Consider the following 27690-nt stretch of genomic DNA (forward strand, 5'->3'; position numbering starts at 1 on the left):
CGGATTATTGTTTGTTGCATTCTTTTATCAATACGAAATGATGAATAATCCATCAATTACATTTTTCAACACAACATTAAGGCGCTCAAGCAGAATTCCATCAAAGCATATAGTAAAATTAGTAAAAATACGTGAGAATTTCCCTGTCAATCCGAATAATTTAATTATCGACAAATTAACACCTCATAAATACCCTTCAGGAGATAAATTGAAGTTCCAAACGCATGATAAAGTAGTCAACTACGCTCAAAAACTATCAACATCATATGCAATTTTGCAAAATTTATACATAAATTCATGGAGTTTGTTCTCTAATGGTGAACATGTTTATGTTATGGAAGGATATAGAGCATTTCGTTACATTTATACGCAATACAATCATACTCTCATCGGAAAATATGATTCTGTGATTGCAATTGGCGATCGCTATGCAGAAGAATATGGGCATTTCTTTGTTGACGTATTAGCACCATTGATGTGCATTCCTCGTGAAGTTTGGCCCCACTCTCACATAGTAGTTAAAGAGAATTTGTCTTATTGTACGGATCTACTAAATGCTCTTAATTTTACCAACGATAGAATAATCCATCTCAAAGATGGCGAATGGATATTTGCGAAAACCATCCATACAACGCTGTATCCTTCATCTTATTTCCGACATCCAGCAACAGCTCATGCAAATCTCTCCATATTACTTAAACAGGCTTACGGTGTTGAACATGCAAAGCCAACAAGATATGTATTGATGAATCGCGACAAAAGCTTGAAAAGAAGAAGATTAGCAAATTTGGACGAAGTTAAAGAAATTGTCCAAAAATTATATCCAACCATAGTTTGGGAAGATCTAAGTGATTTCTATCCAACAATTAAGGCTGCAGCTAGATCTTTTTCAACAATTAAATTGTTGTTCGGAATTACTGGTTCAAATCTTGTTCGTGCTGTTTTTATGCAGCCAAAATCAGTACTAGTGATTGCTCAGCTCAATTTCAACGACTACAACATGATGGCGATTTCCTTAGTAAATGATTTGATGTATTTCGCATTCAGCACTAAAGGATACGGGCACTACACTGAAAAGCCTGTTTACTTGGTCATTGATGATGCATTGAGAGCAATAAAGATCGGAATTTATGCAGCACAGAATGGAGAGTTTCCTAAGAATTCTACAGAGTATCACTACATTCCATAATATATATTATATTATTGTATTTTATGTTTTATATATTAAATATTTCTTTCTGTTTGTTTTTAAAACGATTCTATAAAACATATAAAAGATCATCTTTCTTCATGAATATTAATTGATGTTGAGACTAAAGTTTATTTTGCATATTGATGTATTCAAATATTGATGTGGTCTAATAGTATAAAGAATTTAATAAACAAAAAAACAAAATATATATAAACATGAAAATTATTCAATTATTGGACTAGAAGCTGAAGGGTTATATGACAATCTTCTATTCATGCTGAACGAAGACCTTCTATGAGATCCAACTCTCAAATCAGGCTGAGAAGAAGTGTTGTTCAAGAACGCGTTGAGGAAGTTGTCTCCAACAACAGTATTTTCTACAACAGGAGGTCCGTTCGAAAGGTACTCCACAGAGAAGGAGCTCCTCCTCCTGAGCTTCCTCGAAGGATGAGTGCTCCTCCACCCGTTGAACACCCTCTTCATGAAAGCCCTCTGTCTCTTCTCGATGAAGAGTTTGACCTCCCAGTCGTTGTCTGTGAACTTCTTCGCTTCCTTGGAGGACGGAAGAGGGACTTTCGGAGGGCGTTTGCGCGGCCAGTACTTCTCCGACTGAGCTCTGTCTTCGTCTGTCATAGATGCATCGGAAAACAGCTGAGATGACATGGAATTTCGCTGCTCAACAAGCTCACGACGTAATTGCGATTCAAATGAAAGATCTGAGAATTTTTCACCATCGGAATCATCGTCGTTTTGCTTTAAAGAGGCTTTTCTCTGGATATTTGAATAAGATTTCCTTCGTTGAGTCACAGCGAAGTTGGCAGGTGGTTCAATTAACTTTATTGGAGTCATTGATTTGGATAAAAAGTCATCTTGTTCAATAGTAAGCTGGGATTGTGATTGTATTCTAAATAATTTTGGTTTTTGATCAGCAGTAAATGAAAGTATACTGTTTGGATCAACAACAAGCTTACTGTGAGGGTTATTGTTAATGATTTCTGGTACTTCTGTCTTTTGAGGGTTATTCTTCTGAGGTAGCAATTTTTTCTTCTTTGGAGATGGGCTTTTGTTAATATCTAAGTTGTTTATGTCTGATTTGGGATCATACTGGCTTGCAATTTCGATGCAATCTTGAATCAAGCGGCTGGCATTCGGATCGTCCTTAAACGCATCTCTAATTATGTTGGTAAAGTCCTGATCTGCGTGGAAGCCGCCGATGTTTAAATCGTTTCCCAGCTGTAATTTCATTACTTTGGCTAAATCATCCATTTTATCGCATGATTTCATGACATTTAAGAATTTCACGTGGTTTTCTGATAGTTTCTTATCATGCTTAGGAGTTAATTTCGAGGAAATTGAGTTGCATGAATTAATGCACTTAGATATTATGTAATTCTTGTAGGGCTCTATATCTTGAGGGCCACCACTAGCGAATTTGCGTCGAAACTTCGATAAATCTTCTGCTTTGATTTTTTTACGTAATAAATTTGAAATTTCCGTAGTTGGTGTCTGTGGTAAGCGATTTTTCTGCTGAATAATGAAATTTGTCAAATCTAAATAGTACACTGCCTTTGTTAAATCGTCTTCCATCATCGCGAATTTGACGTTCTCTTTGTTAACAGGTTTTCCATTTAGCATTTCGAGTTGCGGACAGAATTTTAATACGTGATATTCCCAAAATGGATAGTAGCACACAGGATTTCCGTTCAACTTTAATTCTTTCAGTTGTTTTAGATTTTTAAGTGGAGCAATATCATCAATATACTGTATTTCGTTGAACTCAGCCATTAATCTCCTCAGCTGGTGAAACTGATCAACGTTCCTTAAGTTCGAAATTGTATTGTGAGAGACAAACAGGTCAGTAAGTGACTGGTATTGAAGTGGTACGATATCTATTTTGTAAACATTTTGCGATGTAGCTCTGGCTTGAAGAGAAGGTGGACTTTTCTTCAAAACATTGCTCAATAACATTTTTATAGAAAAGTGACAAATTCTCCAAAATTGTAAACTATACAACAAAATCTCTCCCAAAATAAGGATGTCAATTCAGAAAATTGTTTTCGTTTTAGGAGAATATAATTTTCCATTTGGAAAATTTAAAAAGTGAGACGCGCAGGATTCGAACTTTTTTAAAAGTTGATTTAAATATATTCTAGTGTGGAATCTAAGGATAATATCATATTTAAAATAAGAATATACGAGTTTAGGTAATATTATTTTTTTCGATAAATTTGAGAGTATGTACGTTTAGGGCATCAAAAGTGTCAATTTGCTCAGCGAAAGCTGAGCTAGCTTCGTTCTCGAAAAAATAGGGAAGAAGTGAAGGAGAGTGATACAGATGTTGACACATTCATATAATTTCAACAAATTTGATCAAATTGAAATTCAATGAAATTCAATTCACTTCATATCCTTCAGTCAGTACATTGACATCCTTCTACATCACAATGATAACTCGGGAATCAATAGTTCTACAACTAACTCAGAAAAAAAACAAGATTTTTACTTCCAGCTTGCAGCTTTTAAAAAGTTTCGATGATAAAAATCACTCTACTCTTGTTTATAGATATGTGATGATAGTAGGTAAACATATTCTTATCGATTTTAATAAAAATATTTTTACGAAAATCTGAACCAATTACAGAGTTATTCATAAAGTTTATGATAACTGTAATTATTTCATCTTTGTTTTATATTTGAATAAACAATTTAATTTAAATTGCATAATATTTTTTGGTTGAAAGAGAGGAAACTCAGTTGAGTTTGTATTATTTTTATCGTTTAATTCATCGTATCAGTGAGTGATCCAGATATTTAAGATATTTAGAAAAAAATTATTAATTTGATTAACAAATTTTAATCAAAATAGCAAAAATCTATTTGATAGCTGTAAACAAACAATAATTTTTATTTCAAGCAAAATCACTTATTTTCATCTAAACGTATAAAATTGTCAATTATATAAAAATAAATTGAAAATCTCAAGAAATGTAAAGGAGAGTAATATTTTTCAATTTTCTTTTTTTCTTTGTCTCAAATATTTTCTGTTGGGAATTTTCTTGTTATCAAAAAATAATTTTAATATTTGTTTATTTTATTACATACAATAAAATTTTAAAAACTCTATTTCTTCTCAAGAAAATTTTTTTCCTTCATATGAAGAAACATTTTGTTCTCCATTTGATACTGAGTCTAAATCTCGATTTTTGAATTTTCTTCTTTCCAAATTTCTTTTTTCCAAATTAGAAGTTTAATTCAAATTTTCAATAGTTTATATATTTTCTCAAACCGTCTCAGATTTTCTCACTTTTTAGGGATTTTCTCTCAAAATATACAAAAATAGTAATATCAATACATGTGTCTAATATACTTTAAAACCATCGTGACAAAATTCAAAAACGAAGAGTTCTTCTCTCCAAATTTTTTTCAAAATCAAAAAAATGAGATAAAAAAGTACGTTTGGAAAATTCATTTTTAGCATTTTAGGAATTTTCTCACTTTTCTTCCAAATTGACATCCTTACCCAAAATAATTGGATTTCTCTCCCTTTTTATTATTTTTATATTTTTATTTTTTTATTTTTTTTCAGGAAAGCTCTTAGATGTTGAAAAGGAATAACCTGCTAAAGTCTAGTCTCTTGCTTTACCAATTGTCTTATCAGATTTGGCACCTAGTGAAAATAGAAGTCTCGTTATCATCAGAAATGGATTCATTATCATGATTTTCACCAGGAGCAATAAGCTGTTTCCCTAGTTCAGAATGTCCTTGATTCCATGTTGAATAATAAAGAGGAGAATTTCCAGATTTAGATCTGGCAGTTATATCTGCACCATGTGAAATAAGGAGCTTCATTATTTCTTCATCTTTATGAAATGCTGCATTATGAAGAGGGGTTTCTCCGAATTCATCTCTAGCATTTGTATCCGCACCATGTGAAAAAAGAAATTCTGCTATTTCTTTGCTATGAGACATTGCTGCAAAATGAAGAGCGGTATTTCCATCTTCATCTTTTTCATTGATGTCTGCGCCGTGTGAAATAAGTAGTTCTGCTGTTTCTGTGCTTTTATTATTTGCTGCTTCATGAAGAGGCGTTTTACCCTTTTTATCTTTAGCATTGATATCTGCGCCATGAGAAATAAGCATTTCTGCTAATTCTTTTCTATTACTGTATGCTGCTAGATGAAGAGTGGTTCTTCCGTCCTTATCTTTAGCATTGATATCTGCACCATGTGAAATAAGAAACTCTGCTATTTCTTTGCAATTGTGCGTTGTTGTTTCGTGAAGAGGTGTATATTCACGATAATTTTTAGCCATTACATTCGCCCCGTGTAAAATAAGAAATTCTGCGATTTCTTTACTATTTTGATAGGCTGCATAATGAAGAGCGGTTTTTTCATTTATATTTTTTTCATCGATATTCTTGCAATGTAAAACAAGAAGTTCGGCTGTTTCTTTGCTATTACATTCTGCTGCAATATGAAGAGGGGTTTTTCTATAACAACTGCATTCAGCACCAATATTTGCACCATGTGAAATAAGAATTTCTGCAGTTTCTTTGCTATTACATTCTGCTGCAATATGAAGTGCGTTTTTTTTATCATCATTTTCAGAATATATTTTTGCACCATGTGAAATCAAATATTCACAAAGTTTAACATCAAAGAACCTTGGTGAATAAACCAAACACATATTAAAATCATGTGTTTGATCTAAATAAACTAAAAATGCATGAGGATTGCTGAACTCCGTACAATATTCCAAATTAATTTTAATGTTGTATTCATTCATTAAGAATGTAACAAAATCAATGTTGTGTGAAATAATTGCATATTTCATGCAATCTTTATTTGGTTTCTGATATTTCAAACATTCGCTCATGATCTCTGGATTTCCACTTAAAAATGAAAATTCGAGACATAATTTGGTTATTTCTGAGTTAAATTTTGTTCTTAAAAACTTGAAACAATTGACTGATCCATGATAACAACACAGCTCAAGGAGTGATAGCTTATCGACAGGATATAAGTCGTTAGCTATTTTTTGTTTGTGATCAAAACCTTCTCTTTCCGTGAATGATATAAATAAATTTTTATCATCATCCATAATAGCTTTGCCTGTTGTGTTTTCTTCATGAACGTTTGTATCAATATCTTGATGCTTTTTAAAATGTTCTGTGCCACATTCTTCTAGCAATATTCCATATTCTTTGTAAAAGAGATATTCAAAACAAACATTGACATTTTTTATAATTTTGGGATGAAAATCATCATATATTTGCTTAACTAATTGTAAATATGACTTAATGCAGCGATTATTATATGTATACAATCGTGATATGATTGCTATTATGGTTTGTGGAAGATATTTCTTTGTTTTAAGCAAATTCGTTTTGAACATATTGTAAATTGATTTTCTCTCTTCTGCATTGTTCGTTTTTAATTGATATAATGCATTAAAAGAGTCAATATAATCTTTAAGGATATCCATCAATTCATCGAGTTGAATTGGAAGATCTCTAAGGCCTGACATTAAAAAATCTAAAAAAAAAGTCATTATTATGCACTTCGTTTGGAGAAAAATCTTATTTTGGGGAAAATTTAGATTATATGAATGAGCTTCTGATGCTTGATTTTGTGGAGGGAGAGAGGAAAAAACTTTTTCTAAAAATTAACGTTTAAAATTTATGTTGTCTGATTCTAATTTATTTTCTTCTGGTGGTGGGAATAAAATACCTAAAAAAGATAGTAAACATAATCTTTCTGTAGGTGTTTCTGATGATAGTGATGAAATTTCTCCAGAAGTCGCTTCAGATGAAGAAAGTGCATCAAAAAACAATTATTTGAAAACTGATCCTGTACATGAATCTGATAGGATTCCAGAACTGGATTCTACTTCAAGCATCAAATCAGGAAAAAATAAGGAACAAAAGAAAAATAAAAAGTCAAGCGATATTGATTCAGAAAATCAAGTAGTAAAAATACAGAAAAGTTCATCTTCAGAATCTATTAAAGTTGAAGATGAAATAAGTTCTGAAAATAAAGATCCTAATGAAAATAAACCAGATATAGGAAAAGAAAAGAGCGATTATGAAGATCACAATTCAATTTCTCCGAATAAAAGTAGTGATTCTGAGGCGATTGATTCGCAGAAACAATCTAAAATACAACAAAATGAAATTTCAGATAAAAATAACAATGAAAACAACAAAGATCAAAATGATAAAGACAAATCATCACATAGCGATACATTTATTACAGATAAAGAAGAAAAATCAGAAAAGAAAGGGGAATCTAAAAAGAAGAAGAAATCGTCTTCTTCTTCATCCTCTTCGTCTTCATCTTCCTCTTCCTCTGACTCAGATAAGAAAAAGAAAGACAAGAAAAAAGATAAAAAGAAAAAAGAAAAAGAAAATAAGCCAGATGAGAAAGAAAACAAATCAGAAGCAGGAGACTTACAAAATGAAAGTGAGAAAAGTGAAAAGAAAGATAAATCTGAATTTGAAGATTTGAAAGAAGAAAATAAACCAGAATCTGATAAAGAAAAGAGTATCAAACAAGAGAGTGATAATTCTAAATCAGATAAAGATAAATCTTCTGAAAAAGATAAAAATTCAGAATCTGAAAAATCGGATCGTAAAAAAGAGAAGGTGTCATCTGATAAAGGAAAAGAGGATAAATCTGATATTGATGAGAAGCATGACTCTGATTCAGTAAAATTAGCAAAATCAGACAAATCAAGTTCAGATTCGGAGAAAAAGTCAGAGAAAAGCAAGTCTTCTTCATCATCCTCTTCTTCTTCATCTGATTCTGACTCAAGCAAAAAGAAAAATAAAAAATCAGATTCAGATAAAAAAGAAATATCATCTTCAAAAGAAAGTAGAGACAATGATGAAAAACCTCGCGATATTCCGAAGTCAAATTCAAACCCTTCTGTGAAATTAAAGAAAGATAATAATTCTTCTGCCTCAGAAGGATTTCATTCCCCAAAGCAATCGCCAATAAAAGAAGAAACCAAGGGAGAGATCAAGGAATTTGAAATATTGGCAGTTCAGGCAGAAACAACTGAATATAATGATACCGGAGAAGAGCCAACACCATTTAAATATGAAGAAGCATATATGACTACAAAGCCGAAGATAAATACTGCTGTTGCTATGCAAAACCAGCAACATCAACCTAAATCAGTTCATTCAAAAGCTTGTTTATTGATCTAATATTTGTTATATAAAAAATGTGTTTTTATGTGATCTTCTTTGTCTATTTTTTTGTTGCTGAGATCTAAATTGAAAGATCTTTTCGTGTCCGGATGTTGAAAAAAGTGTCAAGCGGGATATCATTCAATTTAAAAATCACATAATATTGTTATTCATAACAATCTAAGTATATGTGACTCCTAAAATTTTTGATTGTGAAGAAAATAATCGTTAAAATCAATGACTGATGATTCTTATACGTTTTCAGACCTTGGCCTTTGCCAGCCGATGGTAGATGCATGCAAAAGCCTTGGTTGGAAGTATCCAATGCCAATTCAAATAAAAACGATCCCTCCAGCCATTGAAAAGAAGGACATTTGTGGTACTGCAGAGACTGGTTCAGGTAAAACTGGCGCATATATGCTCCCCATTTTCCATCACATGTGGGAAAACCCTCACAGCTTCTTTGCCCTTGTTTTTGCGCCAACTCGTGAATTAGCAACTCAAATCGATCATGTTACAAGAGATATTGGCAAAGATATCAAAGTCAGAGTCTGCACAATCATCGGTGGCGTTGATGAAGATTCGCAGGTCAAAGCTCTGAAAGCACAGCCACACGTTGTTGTAGCCACACCAGGCCGTCTTGCACGCCTTATTAGAAATAATCCGAAGGTAATACCATTAAACAAGGTCGAGTGCCTTGTTTTCGATGAAGCCGATAACATGTTACGTGAACCTTCATTTCAGACAGATATTCAATTAATTCTTAGCAAATTAAACTCCACTCACCAAACATACCTGTTTTCTGCTACAATGCCCGAAGAAATCGAGCAACTTGCCAAGCAAACAATGTCTGATCCAGTAAGATTATCGCTTACATCTGTAAATACAGTTGCACGCACACTTACAGAGCATCTTGTCATCTCCGAGACAGGAAAGAAGGAAGCCACACTTGTTGCTCTAATGAATCAATATCCTGACAAACAAACTATTATTTTTGTTGGTTCCTGCAAAACCGCAACCATTATTTCTACATTACTGAGCAACCTCAACTTCAGAACAATCGTTTACCACGGCCAACTCCCACAACGCGAAAGAATCAACGCAATTGATAGATTTAAGAACGGAGATTACCGAGTCCTTGTCGCTACAAATGTTGGTTCACGTGGTCTCGATGTTCCTCACGTGGATTTAGTCATTAACTACGAACTTCCAGAAGAACATGAAGAATACATCCACAGAGTCGGAAGAGCCGGCCGTGCAGAGAGATCTGGTGTTGCAGTGACAATAATTACTGCCAATGAAGTTGTTGGCTATATCAGACTTGAAAATTTCCTCAAGAAGAAGATTCCTAAAAAAGACATTCCCCTTGAGAAGATTGAAGAGGTCACAGAAAAAGTGGAGCTGGCCAAGAGAGTCGCTGTTGAGAAGTATAAGGAAATGAAGAAGAAGCAAGCTCAGAAGAAGAAAGAGAAAGCTCGTAGAGAATAAAGATTTAAATGTTATTTTTAAATATATATTAAGTCACTTGTCTGGATTTAAGCTTCTTAGAAAAATGTATATTTTTTTTTTTAGTTATTTAGTATTATTATCAAACAATGCTTTATTTAATATTGAATGTAAGTTGATTTCTCGAATGATATTAAATATGGATGTTAGGAATTGGATGCACCATTCCAACGCATTCTCCTCTGAGAAGAGAAGTGCCTAAAGGAACTCGGGTATTTTCTTTTGGATAAACTTCATACGAATCACCTAGAACTAAGTTCATATATTCATCAAAACCTAAAAGATTTCCTTCCATGTACATTTTTGAGTTATCATTTAAATGAACGCGGAGTCTTGCACGCTCTTTAAGATAACTTACATAAATTTTTAATGGTGGCTCTAAAAGATGCGTCGGATCGGCTCTTTCATGCGACATTTTGTTTTGTCACTTTTTTCAGCTTCTCATCACTTTGATTCATGAATATCAATGATAGAGAGCTTTTTTCATATAAAAATGTCTCCTGATGATATATAATTACCTATATATGATATTTGTTCAAGGAAAAAAATTCATTTAAAATGTTCAAAACAAAGCAAGCTGATGAGGATTAACTGAAGCTCAGAAACAAAATCAATCATTAATCTCCTTCTAGTAAAAGTCTGTTCTCATGAACATCATCTCATTTTAGAAAATATCATCAATTTATTATAATTAACAAAAAAATATAAATATAAATCAGTTAATATTATTCCATTTTGCTTTTGCAACCTTAGAACCGAACTGCATTGCTTGTTTTGGTCTTTTCGCAGCTGAATGCAAACCTAGACGTTCAGCGAGCTGTCTCAATATCCACTTCTCTCCCTGGCCCCTTCCAAGTTCCGCTTTAAGCAAGTATTCTCTTGGAATCTTTAGACTGACATCAAGAAATGCCTTTGACATGTAAGGAGCAATGACGAATTTTCCAGCTTGATTTGCGATCCTGTCATCTCTGCCGCCATTTCTCTCCCATAATCTATTTATGTACATGCAGACTTCTTTATCTACGTCTTCTGCGCTTTTCATGGACATGTATCCGCAGAACAATTCGTCAGGACCTAATCCAGACAAAACTGTCGGTGTTGGAGAGCGAATCAAGCCATTGTAGAGAGTCATCGCTATATTAAGATTCATCTCTGTTGTTTCCAGTGGCATGACATTCTGTATAATCGATGGACCAAGGTTTATTAGTTCGTTTAGATCTCCGACTTCTTGAATGAAGTTGAATTTCGTGTTAGGGAAAGCGGCAACAAGATCATTGTAACTTTGTTGTGCTGATGAATAATCAGGAGCGTTCTCATTAGCACAGAAATTGACTAAATTTACTTCTTTCGCTCCAGCTAAGGCTTGTGCTGCAGCAAGAACTGTAGAATCAAGGCCACCGGAGAATAAAACAGTTGCGTTTGGATCTGTGGCCTTGACAATTGCTTCTTGCAGCATGTCCATTGCTTGATCAACTGTGATGCTTGGATCATCACGATGCGCTGAGTAAGGAGCAGGTTTAATGGTGCAAACACCATTTTCAGTAAATATTGTAACTCCTGGAGGTACTTCTTTGCCTTGAATTCCGTAGGATGAAATGCAAAATGGATATTCTATGTAAAGAGCTGAAGAAAGTCCAATTATATCCTTGCTTGCAATGATTGTTTGCTTTGCTGCATCGTAAAATATGAACATATATGGAACATCTAAAATTGGTGGTTGTAAACTTGATTTATTAGCCTGCTTGAGTTTGGAAAATAGTTCTCGTACATCATTATATAATGATTTAATAATTAAAAATCCTGTATCATCTTGAATTACTTTAAAATGTGGATTTTTCTCGGTATTTTCTACTTCTAGTATAATATTTTGTCCTCGAAAGTTCCATTCTTTCTTACCTTGACGTCCAACTGTGATTTTGAAGCGGATTAATGGTAATTTTGCCTCCATATCAAATTTGATTTTTAAAATTTTGAAAGATTTTAGAAATATTTAACCTGAGTTAAGAGTTGCATAACTCTTTAAAGCATTTTTATTGAGTAAAAAAGCCAAATTAATAAACAGAAAATTTTTATTTCTTAATACCAAGAGATTTTGAAAGTGAAACACTAATTAATTTGGAAACATCTGGATTTGCAAGGAGTTTTTGTCTTTGCGAAGGCTTTGCGCTTACGATCTTGTTTACATCTTCGATATCTTTTCCAAAAGAAAGACCAAGAGTTTCCAGCATCTGATTTATGAATGCTAAATCAGTTCTTAGCTGTGCGCAACCTGATTCGCTGAATGAAGGAATGGCCGTTATCTCTAATAAGAAAGATTTTGCTATCAAATCAGTTGTTTTGTTCATCCACTCGCTTCTTGTCTCATCAGTCAGTGCGCTATCATTAGTCAGCAACTTAATTATCTCAAAAATACTTCTAGAAATGCCAGAAATATACAAAGATTCCTGAATCGGAATCGAAATCGACTCATCATCGCCAAGATCGACATCGCTCAGGTCATTATCCTCTGCCCATTCAGGTGCCGACTTCAGTTTCTCAAGCAATCTCAAGGAAGGCGCTGCCATCGCGTTAATTACCTCTTTTTCTATTTGTTCGATCATTTTGTTCGAGTTTTCACTCGAAGAATGAGACGCTGTTGGGGAAAGAGCAAGACAGGAAGACTCGTATTCGTCTATAAGAACGAGTTGCTCTTTCGCTGTCTTGTATGCCTGTATGGAAGCCTTGATTTTGCTGGCATCGTCATTTTGACTGGTTGTCACTTTTAGTTTGGCCAGATTGTTCAGAATTTCCTTTGAAGCGCCGTTTATAGCGATAGAAAGGAAGGAAGAGGACAACCTGATGCACATGGAGATATCCGTTGAGATGTGTGATGCCCAGTTGAGTGATTTCTTCGCAATTTGAACAAATTCTGGTAATTTTGTATCAAATCCAGAAGTTGAAACAGGCATTGTAAGTGTATCAAACATGGATGACGTGGATTGCTTCATTGGACTGCCTGGCGGCTGCTTGAGGCTGTCAGAAGTGTTGCTTTTCGGTAAAACAGGAGATCCTGAAGATAACTGTGCTTCAAGATATGATTTGTATTGAGTAATGAAGTCTGTCTTGGTCTTTTTGAGTCCTTCTAATAGTTTCTGGTGGGATTTCTCCGGTAAATACCATGACGGAGGAATTTGAGCCCATGAATCTTCAAGAGCGTTGATAACGTCAACAATTTTGTCGAATTTGTTATCTTTGAGTAGTAAATTGCACTGGGATTCAATAGATGGATTGATTCCCGTAGAAATAATTTGAATAAATTGGTCATGAATGCGGGAAGTAAAAACATGGGGTGTAAGTGATAGACACCAGTTCGAAAACTCGACTACTGTCTGCAAACAGTCTTTGTAACACGGTTGAACCCAATCTAATAACTCAAGATCTCCGCTGTTGTAGTTATTGTGGATTGACTTGATGCGTGATGATATAAATTGTGTGGCAACTTCCATTTCGAGGCCTTCACTTGAGATTTGCTTGGCTAAATTGGAATTTTCAATAAATGAAGAAGCATTTTGAGCAGAACATGCAGTAAGCATCAAATGTTTAAGTCTTTCTTCGATTGTCTGTTTGATTGATTGTAAATTCTTATTCAATGATTCAAATTTGGAAATTAATTTTAGCGAAGAAGAGGCTTGAGAAACTCTAATGTATTGAGCACAAATATCTTTAAGTGGACCAGTATTGCATTGCTGCTGTAATTGCTGAATATCACTTTCAATGCGTATTCCGTTTTTAATAATTTCACCTGATTCTCTTAAACGATCTCTACGTGATTTAAGAGAACTAAGTTCTCCAATCTTGTCAGGGATATTCCCTGATTTGAATTTATAGCCGCTATTTGTTAAATTTCGTAAACTTTCTGAAAGCTCATCAACGGTAGAGCCAATATGAGACAATTTTGCCATAGATTGTGGCAATCCAGAAGTTAATGCTTTAATATTTTGATCAGCGGTTTGAGATTCATCCCTTGATTGTAGTTGAAGTTTCGTGAGAAGAGAAGAAGCGGCCTTTTCGTAATCAGATGCTGTGCCTTGTTGTGGTGCAGCTAAATTACTATTAATCCAATCAACGATATTAAAGTTATCTCCAAATACAATTGTCATTAAATTTTATTGGCGCTGCACGCCGATAATATGAAAATTATGATTTCATGATTTGGACTTATGATTATTTCATTAATGACTTGATTAATGTAAACTCTTCATTAAATTATAAAGAAACTCTTGTTATCAGATTTTTTTTTGTATTCGATTTCGTAAATAATTATCAAAATGTGGAATAAGTATTTATTCATTTTATGCTCACAGATACTCAGCATATTTCGAGAAATTTACTGAGAGCGTTCCTTGATGGCGGCCTTCTCTGCAAGAACGATCTGAACGTTTGTTGGTGGAGAAGCGTATGATTTTACGCGGCCGTGAGCCTGGTGGATACGGCGCCAGCGGTACTGTGTAGCACGGTTGCATTGAACATGGGCAACAAGGACTTCGTCAACATTAACGCCTGGCTTCTGTGGAGCACCGGCAAGAGCTGTCTTGATGAGCTTGATGTAGAGCTCAGCGCACTTGACTGGCCAGCGGGATGTTGGGCAACCCCATTCGTGTCCCTGAGCGTGGTGTGAGATACCACCTTTATAGCGGAAGAATGGAACAGCACGCTCCTTTCTCATGACGGCTTCAAGATAAGCGATAGCATCTTGAGCCTTCATGCCCTTGATAACACGGCCTGTTTCCATCATTGGCTTGAAGTGGACGCGCTCTAAGCCTGTTGATGCCTTAAGAGCCTTGGACTCTTCAACATTGCTGAAGGTGTAGTGTGTGCTCATAAGATTTCAATGAAAAAGGCAGGCCAAGACGTTCGGACGATAAGTTTTTCATGTCACATGACTGGGACCTCGAAAATATTCCGCGTTTTTTAAGACAATTGCGCATAAATATGTTAGGTACAGCTATCTTTGATTCACAATATTGCCAAAATTTTGTAAAATTAATTTGCATTCTTTCATTTCCAGGAATTCAGGTATAAATTCTTGTTCGACATGACCTACATTGCCAATAAACTGTGAGGATTATTGCCAGAGGCAACTTAATAGGTTTAATGGCTTTGAAGATATTTTAAAAAAATCATCAGTGATCTCATCCTTCTTTTTGCAGTAAAGAAATATAGCAAATTTAGTAGTAAACAGATTATTAAAGTTTTATTTATATAAATAAAGTTAAGCACATACATGAAAATTATTCGCCTTGGGCTTCAATCTTAGCTTCAAGAGATGCAACTTTCTCTTTCCAAGCAGCTTCACGCTGTTTGCATTTTTCGATAAAGTTGTGTAGAGTTGTATGTGTTTCTTTACGTTTTGCGGTAATCGTTTCTAGTCTTGTCTCGGCTTCTGCAATCTTGTCGTTTAAATCGTGTAATTCTTGACATAATGTTTTATACGCTTGCTTAAGGTTTCTGTTTTCTCTTTTATGCTTATCTGTTGCCATTTCTGCTTCACGTGCTTCATCTGCTAATTGAGCAACACGTGGAGTATCTGGAATAAAACCTGTTTCTTGCTGATTGTAAAGATCGATCAGTCTAATGACTTCAACTATATGTGGGTCGCTTTGATTTGCTTTAGAAAGCATACTTTTTATTTTTGTGAATGCTTGTTTTTGAATGCCTGTGTAATAATTTAAATCTCCTGTGTAAAGATTCTTCATTTTCTCGCTTTGTTGTCTTTCTTCTTCTAGTTCTTCTGTTAATCTCTCTTGTTCACGTCTTAACGAGTTAATAGTTTCCTTATCTTCATCTGAAAGAGCTTTTTTAGGTTTACCTCCAGGACGCTTTTCTATTCTACGTGGTGTTTGTGGAGGAGATTTCCTCTGTATTTTTACGCCACGAGGTGTAGGCTCAGGTCTAGATGTATTCATTATTTTTCCCCCTTTGAATTTACAAAATAAAAAAAAATTAAACCGATGTAACAGAGCAGATACATTACATGTGATTGTAGAGTGAGCACCTAATGTCTAAGACTTATGTTTGGCCACAAGATCAGGTGAAATTCCTGCAATCTGAAAAGCATCTGTAGTAGATGGAAGTTATGATTTGAAAATTGATATGCGGCCCTAGTTGGCTCGTTTACAATATCGCTATGAGTGTAACATCATTCTCATGTATTTACATTACTAGAGACAAATTTTCAAATTTTTTTGGTCGAAATCTATACTTATCCTTTTTTATATATCCACACTCATTTTTCAAAATCTAAATAGGCTGATATTGAAGCATTTTTAAAAATTTTACCTGATTATTAAGTGAGATATATACGCAACCACATTATTTAGGCCCTCAATATCTAAGTTCGCTATTTTTAAACAGCCTTACCTTAAGTAAGATAGTTAGAGTTGCTATAGTACTTTTTTAAAAAATAATGTTATCAAACTCATTTGAATATTCCATTTATAATGCTCGCATAATGTAAAGTTCTCCATATCAATTTTGGAGAATTTAGAATATGAAATTAGGAAATTAATCTGATTTTGTAAAGTATTCTATTATTTTCCCTGATAGAAGCTTCTTCGTACTTAGCACTAGCATATTATGTAGTTTGATCATTATGATTAATAATTTTGTCAGCATGCAAAGTTTAACCAGATCAAAACGCGAATGATTTGAGCTTTAAAATTTATAAATTGACAAATGTGTTAGAATAGCAAATGCGATAACTTTGAATCATAAAATTGAATGGACTGCCAATTCAAAACGTGACAAAAATGGATCAAGATCTTGTAGACAATTCGAATCTTGTTACATTAACCGCAACAACAACAGACAGTCCCACCATCAAGTTCGTTGGTGTTGTCCCTATGATCATGAATATCTTAAACACAGTTTTAGGTGCAGGAATTTTAAGTGTTTCTAACTCTTTCACCTTTTGTGGTCTCATACCATCAGTATTAATGCTTTGTGCATCAGCTATCTTCACTTATATCTCAACAATCATGGTTATTAAAATGGCAGCCATAACTAATTCGGATTCACTCGGATATCTTGCAATGAAAACAGTAGGTAAATACGGATCATTATTACTATCGATTTCTTTACTCTGTTTCTGCTATGCTTGTATGACCGCATATTTAATTATGTCCACAGAAATCATACAAGGCTGGCTTCTCCTTGCAGGAGTAAATACGAATACATTTGCAAAGCGCAGTTTAGTTTGCGTCTGCTATTCTCTTTTCCTTCCAATTATGCTTACTGTTCCAAAACATGTTGGATTTCTTAACTACGCATCTACATTTTGCTTCTTCTCACTCATCGCGTATGTTGCTGGTATGATTTATAAGGCAATTATCCTTCTTCCAAAACAAGGAATCGATCCAACAGTAGAAACCTCATCCTTTGGCATCAAAATCTTCAACTCACTCGGAATTTACTCTCTTTCATTTGCTCTTGCAGGTGTCATCATCCCAATCATCAGAAATATGCAGCCAAATCTTCATAAGCGCTATGTTGCCACTGGCTCAGCATTCTTCCTCTCATTTGTCATTACGTTAGTTCCAGGCATGCTTGGCTACCTCATTTTCGGCAGATCCGCCAAACCTTTGATTTTATCAAACTTCCCCGACGACGACATCATATTTATCATTGTCAGAGTAGCCTGCTGCATTGTTCTCACAGCATCTTACCCAGCCCTTGGCGTTACAATCCTTGCTGTATATAGCCGCGTTTTTTACAAGACAGAAAACCACGCAGCTCTCGCATGGAAGCATAGGATCGTTGTTCTCATCTGCCAGAACATCCTTCCTCTAGCAATCGCCATCTTCCTGCCAAACGTAAGGCCTGCAATGGGAATTGGTGGTGCTTTTGGTGCTGGTACCTCAAATCTTGTGTTACCCCCTCTTATGTGGGTCATATTCAATGAGAAGAAGTGGACTCACTGGACGAACCTTCTTTCATTGCTCATGTTCGTTGTTGGCACTGCTGCTGCTGGAATTGCTACTTATGAAGCGGTTCTTGACTGCATCGCTGCATTTTCCGGAAATAATAATTAGCTGTATAGAGATAAACAATTTCTGTCTGTTTTTTTATAAAACATTTTTAATCTGAAATTCAAAATTTAATTTTTAAAAAATAAATTTCAATAGAGATGTATTTTATGTTTTAGAAAAATATGAATGAATATTCAGTAACTTCTGCATATCAAAAAAAAAATTATGAAAATATTTTCCTTAGACTACAGCAATTTTTATATCAGAACGAATTTAGTTCAAGGTCTATTGATTATACTTCAATGCATACAGTGTATATCATAGGCCAAGTTCGTTCTGAGATAAAAATTGTTGCAATCCTCCAAAAAATTCCATTTGAACTACAAGATATTACTTTGATATCATTAATTCAAGCTGGATATAAACTTATTATATCATGATGGTCTTTCATTTTGGAACACATTTTTTTTTCATATTGGCAGAATATTTTTTTCAATTATGATGGAGAAAAAAATTGAATAGCAAAATTTTTTGAAAGACGACAATTTTGAATCAAAATTTGACGATAGATCTCTTTTGAATAGATTTGCATCATAAGTCATTTTAAATGAATACTTCGCCAGAGATCTGCCAGTCCCAGCCAGTCAAGAAGGGCAAGGAAGGTCGTATTATTGCTAATATATTGAAAGATTTTGATTTCAAGAATTGCAAAGCATGGATATCACTTAGTTCTCAGTTCTCATCTGGTATCAGACATCCAGAATTACTTTCTATCGCATATGTTCTCATCCGTGCATTAGAATTGCCAGATATTACTCGTTCTGAAAAGAGATCGTTCCCGTGTTTAGTCAAATGGTTCAATGATAATTGGGATAAGATTTCTGGCCCAATTCAGTGCATCACATTGCTTGATGATAGAGAAATTCCAATCAGTTGCCAGCGTGAGTATTTAGAACTCTACAAATGACACATTATTCATGATTTGCTTTATAATTTTGCATATAATTCGAGAAAATGCTTGAAACCAAACTGTTAGTTTATTGTTTTTATGTATTATTTTTCATTAATGATATGCGTCAAATGGTAGTATGTTTTTTATTCTTTAGAAGTTTTGCAAACAAATTTACAAACCTAAAAAAATAATATCTGAATGATTAATGTTTTGTTGGTCCAAATCAATATATGAAGTAATGTGGAATGAACGAAATATAGTAACAGACTTCAAAGCAAAGATAAGTCAATTTTGATTTATAATTTTATATCTTTTTTCAAATATTATTAATAATTACATCATTGACAAACAACATTTATAACTTTTATTACCTAACAAACTGAGCTATTGTTAAATTCCTTTATGTGTTTATAACAATTTGTCTCTATTGTTATAATATTTTCAATCATCTTTCTTCTTCTTCCAATAAAGGAAGTCAGATGTATTTCTTTGCGTTTTCTGTATCATTTCTTGTTCTTCTGATAAATAGACGCTTTCTACTTGGCCTGGTCTATAATTTCGCGGTTTTAATGCTGTATCGGTAATATCAAGACTTCTTGACTGCAGGAGGTGCATTAATCGTACAATTGCATTATTATCTCTTCGGCTTTTAGCGATTTCACCTCCAAATAAGTATGATCTTTGTGCCGTTATGTTTGCGCCTGGTCCAAGTTCAGCAAGCCATCTTGGTTCTTCAACTTCAACAATATCAATCCTTGCGAGTTCCTTTGCAAGCCAAAATGGAAGGCCAGATTTGTAACCTTCTGGAATATCAGCTGTTGCTTGCTCCTTAGAAACAAGGAAACCGCATCCTTCAAGGTTAGTCTTAAACACAACAGGAACTAACTCCTCTTCTAGAAGAAACTGTCTAACATCTTCCATGATTTTTCAATTTGATTCCTCCCGCCTTTGATTTTTGTCAATTTTCAGAATTAGGCGCCAAAATGATTTTAAGATTTTTTCTGATTTCACAGACCATTAAGTTAAATTCTGTTAACTGTATGGCATAAGAATAATAATTAAAGAATGATTTCCCAATTTCAATAAAATGAGTGCAGCCAAGATTGATGAAGTTTCAAAACTATGCGAAAATTACATAGAGAACGAAAAATTCCAAGAAGGATTGCACCTGACAGAGAAATCATTACGCAAATATCCAAAATCTGCAAAAATTATTGCGTATCTTGCTTTATTCCTTGAAAAAACAAAGAAACATGATGAAGCACTTGCAGAAATCAAAACAGCAATCATGACAGAAATGGGCAACGCTGATGTTTGGAGAATTCAAGGTTTAATTTATAGAAGTCAAGGTGATTATTTGAAATCTCTACAAAGTATGACTATGGCCTACAAGAAAAACTCTAATGATGAAAATATTCTAAGTCAGCTTTATTCCCTCACGTTGTTTTTACATCAATACAAATTAAATTTCGAATATGCAAGTTGTATCGTAAAGGTTGCATTATCACCTGCTAATGCTCTTAAATTTGCATACTCTCAATATGTAAATGGAGATTGTTCAGGGGCAATGAAAACAATTTCAACGATTTTCGACGAAGGAGAACAATATACACAGTCAGAAATGGGTAGATTTTATGCTCATATTCTTCTTGAGACAAAGCAATATGAAGAATGCTTGAAGTTCCTCGATGGCCAGAAAATTATCATAGATAACATCTCAATCTTAGAAAGCAAAGCTAAATGTTATCTTAATCTCAATAAAAAGGAAGAATTGATGCATACTTTGGATGCTTTATTGAAGGAATATCCAGATAATGGAGATTATTTCGAAATCCTTGAAAATTTACTTTCTCCTGAAGATTACATGAAAGAGTTATTCAGAATTAAGGATCAATTCAAGTCAAATTACGCAAAAGTCAGAATTTTAGAATTAATGGATAAAAATGACGAAAAGTTCCGGCCATTACTCACAGAACACATCATTCCATTACTTAATAAAGCATCTCCTGCAATTTTTGCCACAATTGAAGCTTTTGATTCTGAAAAATTAGATATCGCTATTGAAATTGCAAAATCAGCCGAACTCCCTATCAGTTGCATTCCAGCATTGCACATAATGATTGCCCAGATCTACAATTCCAGGCAACAATACGATGAAGCCCTTGAAGAAATCGAAAAAGGAATTTCTCAGAATCCAACAGTTCCTGAGCTCTACGTCGCCAAAATCGACTCATTGAGTAAAAGCGGAAGAAACGCGGAAGCACTGGAAAGCGCCAGAAAGCTCGCAGAACTCGATCCGGCTGATAAAGGATCAAACAGAATTCTTGTCAAAAATTTGTATAGAAATGGCAAAATTAAAACCGCCAGAAAAACCGCCGCACCATTTTCCATTCGGAAAAGCAGTACTGAAGACATCTTGTTCAAGAACGAAGACAACAAGATTCATTTCAGGGCTGCAAGGAGCTGTTTAAGAATCGGGAAAATCGATGACGGAATGAATTTTTACAAAGATGTTTTGTGTCAAATAGAAGAAGGAAAGAATGGCTTCTATAACTTTTTCTCGTGGGGATTCATGAGAATCATGAACTTGCATGAGATCTACCAGTTCATTCTCAACATCTCCTCCAACAAAATTTATTGCAAAGCATTTGTCAATTTTGTCAAATTACTTTTGGCACAGAACAAACTGGATGAATGCAAGACAGAGTGCAACAAGATTGTGAGAACAAAGAATGATGAAGCACGTGCTTATCTGTCTGTTGTTTACGCTAAAACAGGAGATGTTTTGTTGGCACTGAAAAATTACATAAAACTGCCAAAGAAATATCAATTGATTTCTTTCCCTTCTGTTGACAAACTGGTGAAGAATGTCAATGCGCCGGACATGGTCAAGGAAATAGTCAATGAACTGTACAAGCCTCTGTCTGAAGATGCTAATCATAATGACCCTCAGGAGCTATTAAATAAAGCAAGAGGGCTGTTGTATGTTGATCAGAAAAATGATGCAGAAAAAGTGACATTAGAAGCAGCTAAATTAGACATGTCATTTAATATGGCTGTTGATTTATATCTCTTCGCAAAGGTCGAATGCAGGAATGAGGCAATGGCTGATGATGTCGCAAAAACAATCAATAAAAAATATCCAAAATACGAAATCAAATTAAACGATTTCGAAGATGATGACCCACATAAATACATTGTAGTTCCTGAAGAATAATTTACTGTCTATGAAAATAAAATTATTATTTTTTTAAATTTATTAAGTATTTACAACAATGAGAGATCCAATGTCCACTTTTAAAAAAAGTTTAATGTACTCATATAAGATATAGAGTGAATTCAATTCAAATCTTATTTGAAGAAACGAGAAATATTGTATGACAATTTTTGATATTTATTAGTATATTAGTAAATTTTAGATAAAAGGGGGAACTTCGTCGACAACAAAGGTATCGATCAAAATTGTTCCCATTATGCTTGACATATGAAGTATAGTAATAGTGTGTATGGACTCATAGAATGACTTTCGTTTGATTTCGAGATATATTATCATCTTCTAAAATATCCATACTTTACTTGATAACCCATATGTATTATCGTATTATGAAAATTAAACGAAAAATATGGCTCAAGACGAGCAAAATTCGATGCTAAAAAAGTAAATTGTTTAATGATTAGGGTGCTTTCAGGTATTTTTCTGAAGAAACACTTTATTCGTTTTTCTTTCTACATCTGTATATAAAACATGCACAAATAAGGATTTAAAATTAAAAATATTATTCGAATTGGGTAATTAAATCGTTAGATCTTAGATTTTATTAATCTTTTCTTCTTAAAATGAGACTGTGGTAATGGGAACTGTGTATGAGAGTTGGAGTATTGTTAAATTGCGCGAAATGTTGATAAGTTTCAAAAAGAATTTGTAGTATGTTCAAGTATATTAGAATTTAATAATATGTGATAACATCGACTGCAAACAATCGATTTTAAGTGATTGATGAAAATCGATATCAATATTTAAAATTTTCGAGGTTTTTTTGACTGATAGCAATTGCTTTGGACATCTAGAATGAAGTTCTCCTTGGTGAGTTTCTCCAAATTTTTTCCATTTTAGAAAAAGCCTATGCAATTTTCTAGAAAATGATAACGTTTTTTTCAATTCTCGATTTTTTTTGGAAAAATGAGGTTAATTTTTTTGAAAATTTATAATTTAGAGAGAAATAAACCATTTTCATTGTGGTATAAATCGATAAAACCTTTTTCTTTTTGCTATTCTATAATATTTCTACTAAAATATATCACTTATACAGCAAAATCATATAACTATTTTTCAAAGATATAGAAAAGAAGAATATATTCCTAAATTATAAATCAGTCATAGTTTACTATCAAAAATAATATATTATTATATATAGATAACCATCCATTGTTAGTAATTTAAAATTATTTCTGGTTCAAATTAAGGATTATCTTCACATGTTTAGAAAATATTGTAAACATCTAGAAAACAATCAATAATATCATGATTTTATTAATGGATGAGTTCAAGATATATATTGTGATTTGATTTTCGATAATAAATCTGAATCAAATGTATATTAAACTCGCACATTTAGTCTTCTTATCATAATAATGTTATTAGTTAGTGACTATGGCTACAAAACAAGCAACATTAGATATGTATCTCATAATCAAACGGAAGTTAAGCTAAGATATTTGAGATTTTATCACCTGGTAGTATGCATGATACTATACCAGAATGACTAGTCAATCTGTTGTTTTAATATCGTTTTAAATTTTTTATGCCAAAATAGTACTCTGGCTATCATTGGTAATACGTAAGGTTGCTACTGTTGTAATATTTCGAAAAAATAAAGGTATCAACTTTAATGCAAGATATGATGAGTTGAACATCGAATAATTGGGTTTTTGTAATACTAATCTTCTTTAGTCCCTAGTATATCATTGTTTCATACTAATAACGTGGATCAATTCCGTTTCAATGATCAGATAAAGCAGAAACAATATACTCAGGTGCCACTTTTTTGGTCTAAAAAATGAGTTCCCCCCTTTTTTTTAGATTATAATTAAATAATTTCATATTTCGTAAGAAATTTTTGGATGGAAGAGAGTGCTCCTATTTGGCTACATCGTCCTCCAATTACTTCCAATCTACGCACCCATCCAGGTATTCGCCACATATCTCGCTTACACACAAAGCCAGCTCCAATGAAACATGTCGATGAAAGATATAAAGATGCCCAGCTACGAATAGTAAGAAATTTCTTAGGCGCTCATCCGCAAACGTTAATACTTCTTAATGAGTCTAAGAATCTTTTCAGCAAACAGCTTCCAAATATGGGTGGAGAGTATATTTCACGACTTGTTTTCGATATTCATTCAGAAACTGTTATGTTGCTTTCAAATGGAATAGTTACAGGCTCTATTAGCTCAAGATTGTTCCCAATTGAAGAATTTGTTGAGATAGTTTTCCTTGCAGTTCAATCTCAAGACCAAGCTCGTGGATACGGCCGTTTAGTTATGAATTATCTCAAACAGGCAATGATGGTCTACAAATTTTATGATTTTCTTGCTTGCGCGGATAACGAAGCTGTTACATTTTTCAAGAAATTAGGTTTCAATGACAGGGCTATCATGATGGATCCATCCAGATGGGTCAGGAGGATCAAAGATTACGATGGTGTCACTCTTGTCCACTGCAAACTGCACAAAGAGATCGATTACATGAATTTCGCAAAAACAATTCAACTTCAGATAGATTTTGTCGAAAATATCATAGGAAAACATATAATAAATACACCAAAGGCACTAGAAAACCCATTTGTTAATCATACATTCGCTCCTACAAAAGTTTCGATGCCATTACCAAAAATTATGAAACTTATTCACAATAATGTACCGCAGACGGAATACGATAAGAACAAAATAGTTGATTACCGTGAAAAAATGTCGAAATTACGAAAAACTTTCATTTCTATCATTGACAAGTTCATTGCGAACCCGAAATTCATGCTATTCGAACGCCCTGTTACAGAAGATATCGCACCAAAGTACTTTGAATTGATTCAGAAACCAATGGATTTCATTACTATAAAACGAAGGCTCGAACGCTTCCCAGACTATTACAAACGACCAGAACAGTTGTACTCTGACTTCCAGTTGATTGCGGATAACTGCAAAGCGTTTAATCCGCCTGGATCTCAGTATATCGCTTTGTCAAACTCGTTAATGAGTACTGTTAAGGCTATCTTCGGTCAGGAATTCCCTGATCACGCTGTTTGATTAAAATTGTTGTTTATATACTTTCTTTTCAAAAAATCAAATTTTCTTAATTTATCTCTTATAGAACTTCTTTTGTATAATTACTGATACTCATTCCGAGCTTAGAGAATCGGAAAATGCAGATTGCCAGTACAATTGGAAGATTTTATACCCTCAATTTTTGACTTTTGCAACTTTTTCATGACCCCCTACCCAGGTATCTAAAATACCATTTATCGCCTGAAAAGCACCCTTAATTTATGCCAATTGACAAAATAAAGATATGTTTAGAATGCTGATATGATGGAGAATCATGCTGCATCATTATTGGCCAGCAATATATAATATTTAAGAAATCTACGAGATTATCTGATTTCATGAAACTCAATGTATACTAAGTTTCAGACTTTGAAATTTTAACATGTTGATATGGGTACATAGGGTTTATGATTCCAGTCATTTATTTAAAAAATTACAAAAATGAATTAATATGATGTGAGTAACAATGGTAATAAACGCTTAATTACTAATATATTATTTCTTGGTAGGAATGAAATGTTTTGGTGACATTTATAGAAGTTAAGCTGAGAATCAAAAATGCAAAAATTATTTTAAATATTACAAGCATTATTTGATGTCATTGAGTTTAGAGTCGTGTAGATATATGAGTACAATATGTTATTGATGTATATATGCAATAATTGTGAAAATGAAATGTGAATCTCAAGATGAGTTGCATGTTACTGCGCTATAATTTGAATTCAATACGTACATAACATTACTAAATGTATTTTAAGATAATACAAAAAATTAAGCTTGCAAAAAGATATCGAAATGTAATTTTCATTAGATTCAAAGTTCTGAATAGATTTTGATTTTAACTATTGATGAGTTTGTCAAACCTCTATAATAATAGAATGTAGAACTAATTAAATATAATTAATAAAAAAATACAAATTTAAGTGATATTATAAGAGATATATGTGATGTTACCAATATGATATGATATTGGAGAACTGATAGAATTGTGATGTGAGACTAAATATGATTTTATTATGAATAGGAGAATAATATTAGAAGAATTTCTTGAATTTAATGTATCTGAATATGTAATTGGGCATATATATATTGGTAGGTTAACTAGAAATAAGAAGATGAAAGATTGTTAATGAATAATATGAGATTAAGCGAAAATATATTGTTCGAATAGATGAGTGTTGAGATCCAATATATATGAAGAGGGATATGTGAGAGGAAATATGTATATTTAATAAAATAAGCGATGAGAGAAAAAATAACAAAGATTTATATGAAATTTTGAGTATTGAAAAAGCTCGATTAGTGATTTTATGTCTGTTAAAGGAATAGATATTCTAGGAGAAAGATAAATTGAATTAAAGAAGAATAAAAAAAGTTGATTAAGATTGATAAAAATATTGAATTGAATGACAATGGAAAGAAGGGATAAATTGGTGTTGGTATGACGGTATCATTTCGGGAGACATTGCCTCTGCATGTCTCCCAGAATGAGACAATCTTCTGCAATCAGAATGTGATTGCAAAACTTTGACCGACAAGAGTGCATTATGCACTCCTGTCGGTCGCAGTGTCTCATTCTGGGAGACATTGCCTCTGCATGTCTCCCAGAATGGAACAATGTTCCGCATTGATAACTTGAACGCGGAAGTTTGACCGACAAGAGTGCATTATGCACTCCTGTCGGTCGCAGTGTCTCATTCTGGGAGACATTGCCTCTGCATGTCTCCCAGAATGGAACAATGTTCCGCATTGATAACTTGAACGCGGAAGTTTGACCGACAAGAGTGCATTATGCACTCCTGTCGGTCGCAGTGTCTCATTCTGGGAGACATTGCCTCTGCATGTCTCCCAGAATGGAACAATGTTCCGCATTGATAACTTGAACGCGGAAGTTTGACCGACAAGAGTGCATTATGCACTCCTGTCGGTCGCAGTGTCTCATTCTGGGAGACATTGCCTCTGCATGTCTCCCAGAATGGAACAATGTTCCGCATTGATAACTTGAACGCGGAAGTTTGACCGACAAGAGTGCATTATGCACTCCTGTCGGTCGCAGTGTCTCATTCTGGGAGACATTGCCTCTGCATGTCTCCCAGAATGGAACAATGTTCCGCATTGATAACTGAACGCGGAAGTTTGACCGACAAGAGTGTATTGCACTCCTGTCGGTCGCAGTGTCTCATTCTGGGAGACATTGCCTCTGCATGTCTCCCAGAATGGAACAATGTTCCGCATTGATAACTTGAACGCGGAAGTTTGACCGACAAGAGTGATTGTGCACTCCTGTCGGTCGCAGTGTCTCATTCTGGGAGACATTGCCTCTGCATGTCTCCCAGAATGGAACAATGTTCCGCATTGATAACTTGAACGCGGAAGTTTGACCGACAAGAGTGCATTATGCACTCCTGTCGGTCCGCAGTGTCTCATTCTGGAGACATTGCCTCTGCATGTCTCCCAGAATGGAACAATGTTCCGCATTGATAACTTGAACGCGGAAGTTTGACCGACAAGAAGTGCATTA

General features: G+C 34.0%; 15 protein-coding genes across 15 annotated transcripts; 7 read left to right on the forward strand and 8 right to left on the reverse strand.

Moving 5' to 3' along the window:
* Window positions 1–37: 37 nt before the first annotated feature.
* TVAGG3_0072600 (glycosyltransferase family) lies at window positions 38–1189 on the forward strand (the record flags this gene model as incomplete). The annotated part of the gene is made up of 1 exon (XM_001317408.1): window positions 38–1189. The coding sequence occupies one exon, from the start codon at window positions 38–40 to the stop codon at window positions 1187–1189; it is 1152 nt and encodes a 383-aa protein (XP_001317443.1).
* Window positions 1190–1368: 179 nt separating this feature from the next.
* Window positions 1369–3160, reverse strand: TVAGG3_0072610 (uncharacterized protein; the record flags this gene model as incomplete). The annotated part of the gene is made up of 1 exon (XM_001317407.1): window positions 1415–3160. One exon carries the CDS (start codon window positions 3158–3160, stop codon window positions 1415–1417), a length of 1746 nt encoding a protein of 581 aa, XP_001317442.1.
* Window positions 3161–4796: 1636 nt separating this feature from the next.
* Window positions 4797–6718, reverse strand: TVAGG3_0072620 (ankyrin repeat and SOCS box-containing protein 4 family; the record flags this gene model as incomplete). Its single annotated transcript, XM_001317406.1, has 1 exon — window positions 4847–6718. The coding sequence occupies one exon, from the start codon at window positions 6716–6718 to the stop codon at window positions 4847–4849; it is 1872 nt and encodes a 623-aa protein (XP_001317441.1).
* Window positions 6719–6872: 154 nt separating this feature from the next.
* On the forward strand, window positions 6873–8402 carry TVAGG3_0072630 (uncharacterized protein; the record flags this gene model as incomplete). Its single annotated transcript, XM_001317405.1, has 1 exon — window positions 6873–8402. One exon carries the CDS (start codon window positions 6873–6875, stop codon window positions 8400–8402), a length of 1530 nt encoding a protein of 509 aa, XP_001317440.1.
* A 219-nt stretch (window positions 8403–8621) lies between these two features.
* TVAGG3_0072640 (helicase protein) lies at window positions 8622–9872 on the forward strand (the record flags this gene model as incomplete). The annotated part of the gene is made up of 1 exon (XM_001317404.1): window positions 8622–9872. One exon carries the CDS (start codon window positions 8622–8624, stop codon window positions 9870–9872), a length of 1251 nt encoding a protein of 416 aa, XP_001317439.1.
* Window positions 9873–10023: 151 nt separating this feature from the next.
* Window positions 10024–10305, reverse strand: TVAGG3_0072650 (spliceosomal snRNP assembly; the record flags this gene model as incomplete). Its single annotated transcript, XM_001317403.1, has 1 exon — window positions 10024–10305. The coding sequence occupies one exon, from the start codon at window positions 10303–10305 to the stop codon at window positions 10024–10026; it is 282 nt and encodes a 93-aa protein (XP_001317438.1).
* A 300-nt stretch (window positions 10306–10605) lies between these two features.
* On the reverse strand, window positions 10606–11838 carry TVAGG3_0072660 (asparagine synthase (glutamine-hydrolyzing) protein; the record flags this gene model as incomplete). Its single annotated transcript, XM_001317402.1, has 1 exon — window positions 10606–11838. One exon carries the CDS (start codon window positions 11836–11838, stop codon window positions 10606–10608), a length of 1233 nt encoding a protein of 410 aa, XP_001317437.1.
* A 117-nt stretch (window positions 11839–11955) lies between these two features.
* Window positions 11956–14029, reverse strand: TVAGG3_0072670 (conserved oligomeric Golgi complex component 7 family; the record flags this gene model as incomplete). The annotated part of the gene is made up of 1 exon (XM_001317401.2): window positions 11960–14029. One exon carries the CDS (start codon window positions 14027–14029, stop codon window positions 11960–11962), a length of 2070 nt encoding a protein of 689 aa, XP_001317436.1.
* A 160-nt stretch (window positions 14030–14189) lies between these two features.
* On the reverse strand, window positions 14190–14763 carry TVAGG3_0072680 (structural constituent of ribosome; the record flags this gene model as incomplete). Its single annotated transcript, XM_001317400.2, has 1 exon — window positions 14257–14751. One exon carries the CDS (start codon window positions 14749–14751, stop codon window positions 14257–14259), a length of 495 nt encoding a protein of 164 aa, XP_001317435.1.
* A 342-nt stretch (window positions 14764–15105) lies between these two features.
* TVAGG3_0072690 (uncharacterized protein) lies at window positions 15106–15851 on the reverse strand (the record flags this gene model as incomplete). Its single annotated transcript, XM_001317399.1, has 1 exon — window positions 15161–15835. The coding sequence occupies one exon, from the start codon at window positions 15833–15835 to the stop codon at window positions 15161–15163; it is 675 nt and encodes a 224-aa protein (XP_001317434.1).
* An 805-nt stretch (window positions 15852–16656) lies between these two features.
* Window positions 16657–18001, forward strand: TVAGG3_0072700 (amino acid transmembrane transporter protein; the record flags this gene model as incomplete). The annotated part of the gene is made up of 1 exon (XM_001317398.1): window positions 16679–17959. The coding sequence occupies one exon, from the start codon at window positions 16679–16681 to the stop codon at window positions 17957–17959; it is 1281 nt and encodes a 426-aa protein (XP_001317433.1).
* Window positions 18002–18503: 502 nt separating this feature from the next.
* On the forward strand, window positions 18504–18863 carry TVAGG3_0072710 (uncharacterized protein; the record flags this gene model as incomplete). The annotated part of the gene is made up of 1 exon (XM_001317397.2): window positions 18504–18863. The coding sequence occupies one exon, from the start codon at window positions 18504–18506 to the stop codon at window positions 18861–18863; it is 360 nt and encodes a 119-aa protein (XP_001317432.1).
* Window positions 18864–19289: 426 nt separating this feature from the next.
* TVAGG3_0072720 (DNA replication) lies at window positions 19290–19769 on the reverse strand (the record flags this gene model as incomplete). Its single annotated transcript, XM_001317396.2, has 1 exon — window positions 19290–19769. One exon carries the CDS (start codon window positions 19767–19769, stop codon window positions 19290–19292), a length of 480 nt encoding a protein of 159 aa, XP_001317431.1.
* Window positions 19770–19905: 136 nt separating this feature from the next.
* On the forward strand, window positions 19906–22077 carry TVAGG3_0072730 (N-terminal peptidyl-methionine acetylation; the record flags this gene model as incomplete). The annotated part of the gene is made up of 1 exon (XM_001317395.1): window positions 19936–22065. One exon carries the CDS (start codon window positions 19936–19938, stop codon window positions 22063–22065), a length of 2130 nt encoding a protein of 709 aa, XP_001317430.1.
* A 1223-nt stretch (window positions 22078–23300) lies between these two features.
* TVAGG3_0072740 (histone acetyltransferase protein) lies at window positions 23301–25168 on the forward strand (the record flags this gene model as incomplete). The annotated part of the gene is made up of 1 exon (XM_001317394.1): window positions 23970–25151. One exon carries the CDS (start codon window positions 23970–23972, stop codon window positions 25149–25151), a length of 1182 nt encoding a protein of 393 aa, XP_001317429.1.
* Between the last annotated feature and the right edge of the window lie 2522 nt (window positions 25169–27690).

The sequence above is a fragment of the Trichomonas vaginalis genome, chromosome IV (assembly GCF_026262505.1).
Source record: "Trichomonas vaginalis G3 chromosome IV, whole genome shotgun sequence".
NCBI classification, from domain to species: Eukaryota; Parabasalia; order Trichomonadida; family Trichomonadidae; genus Trichomonas; species Trichomonas vaginalis.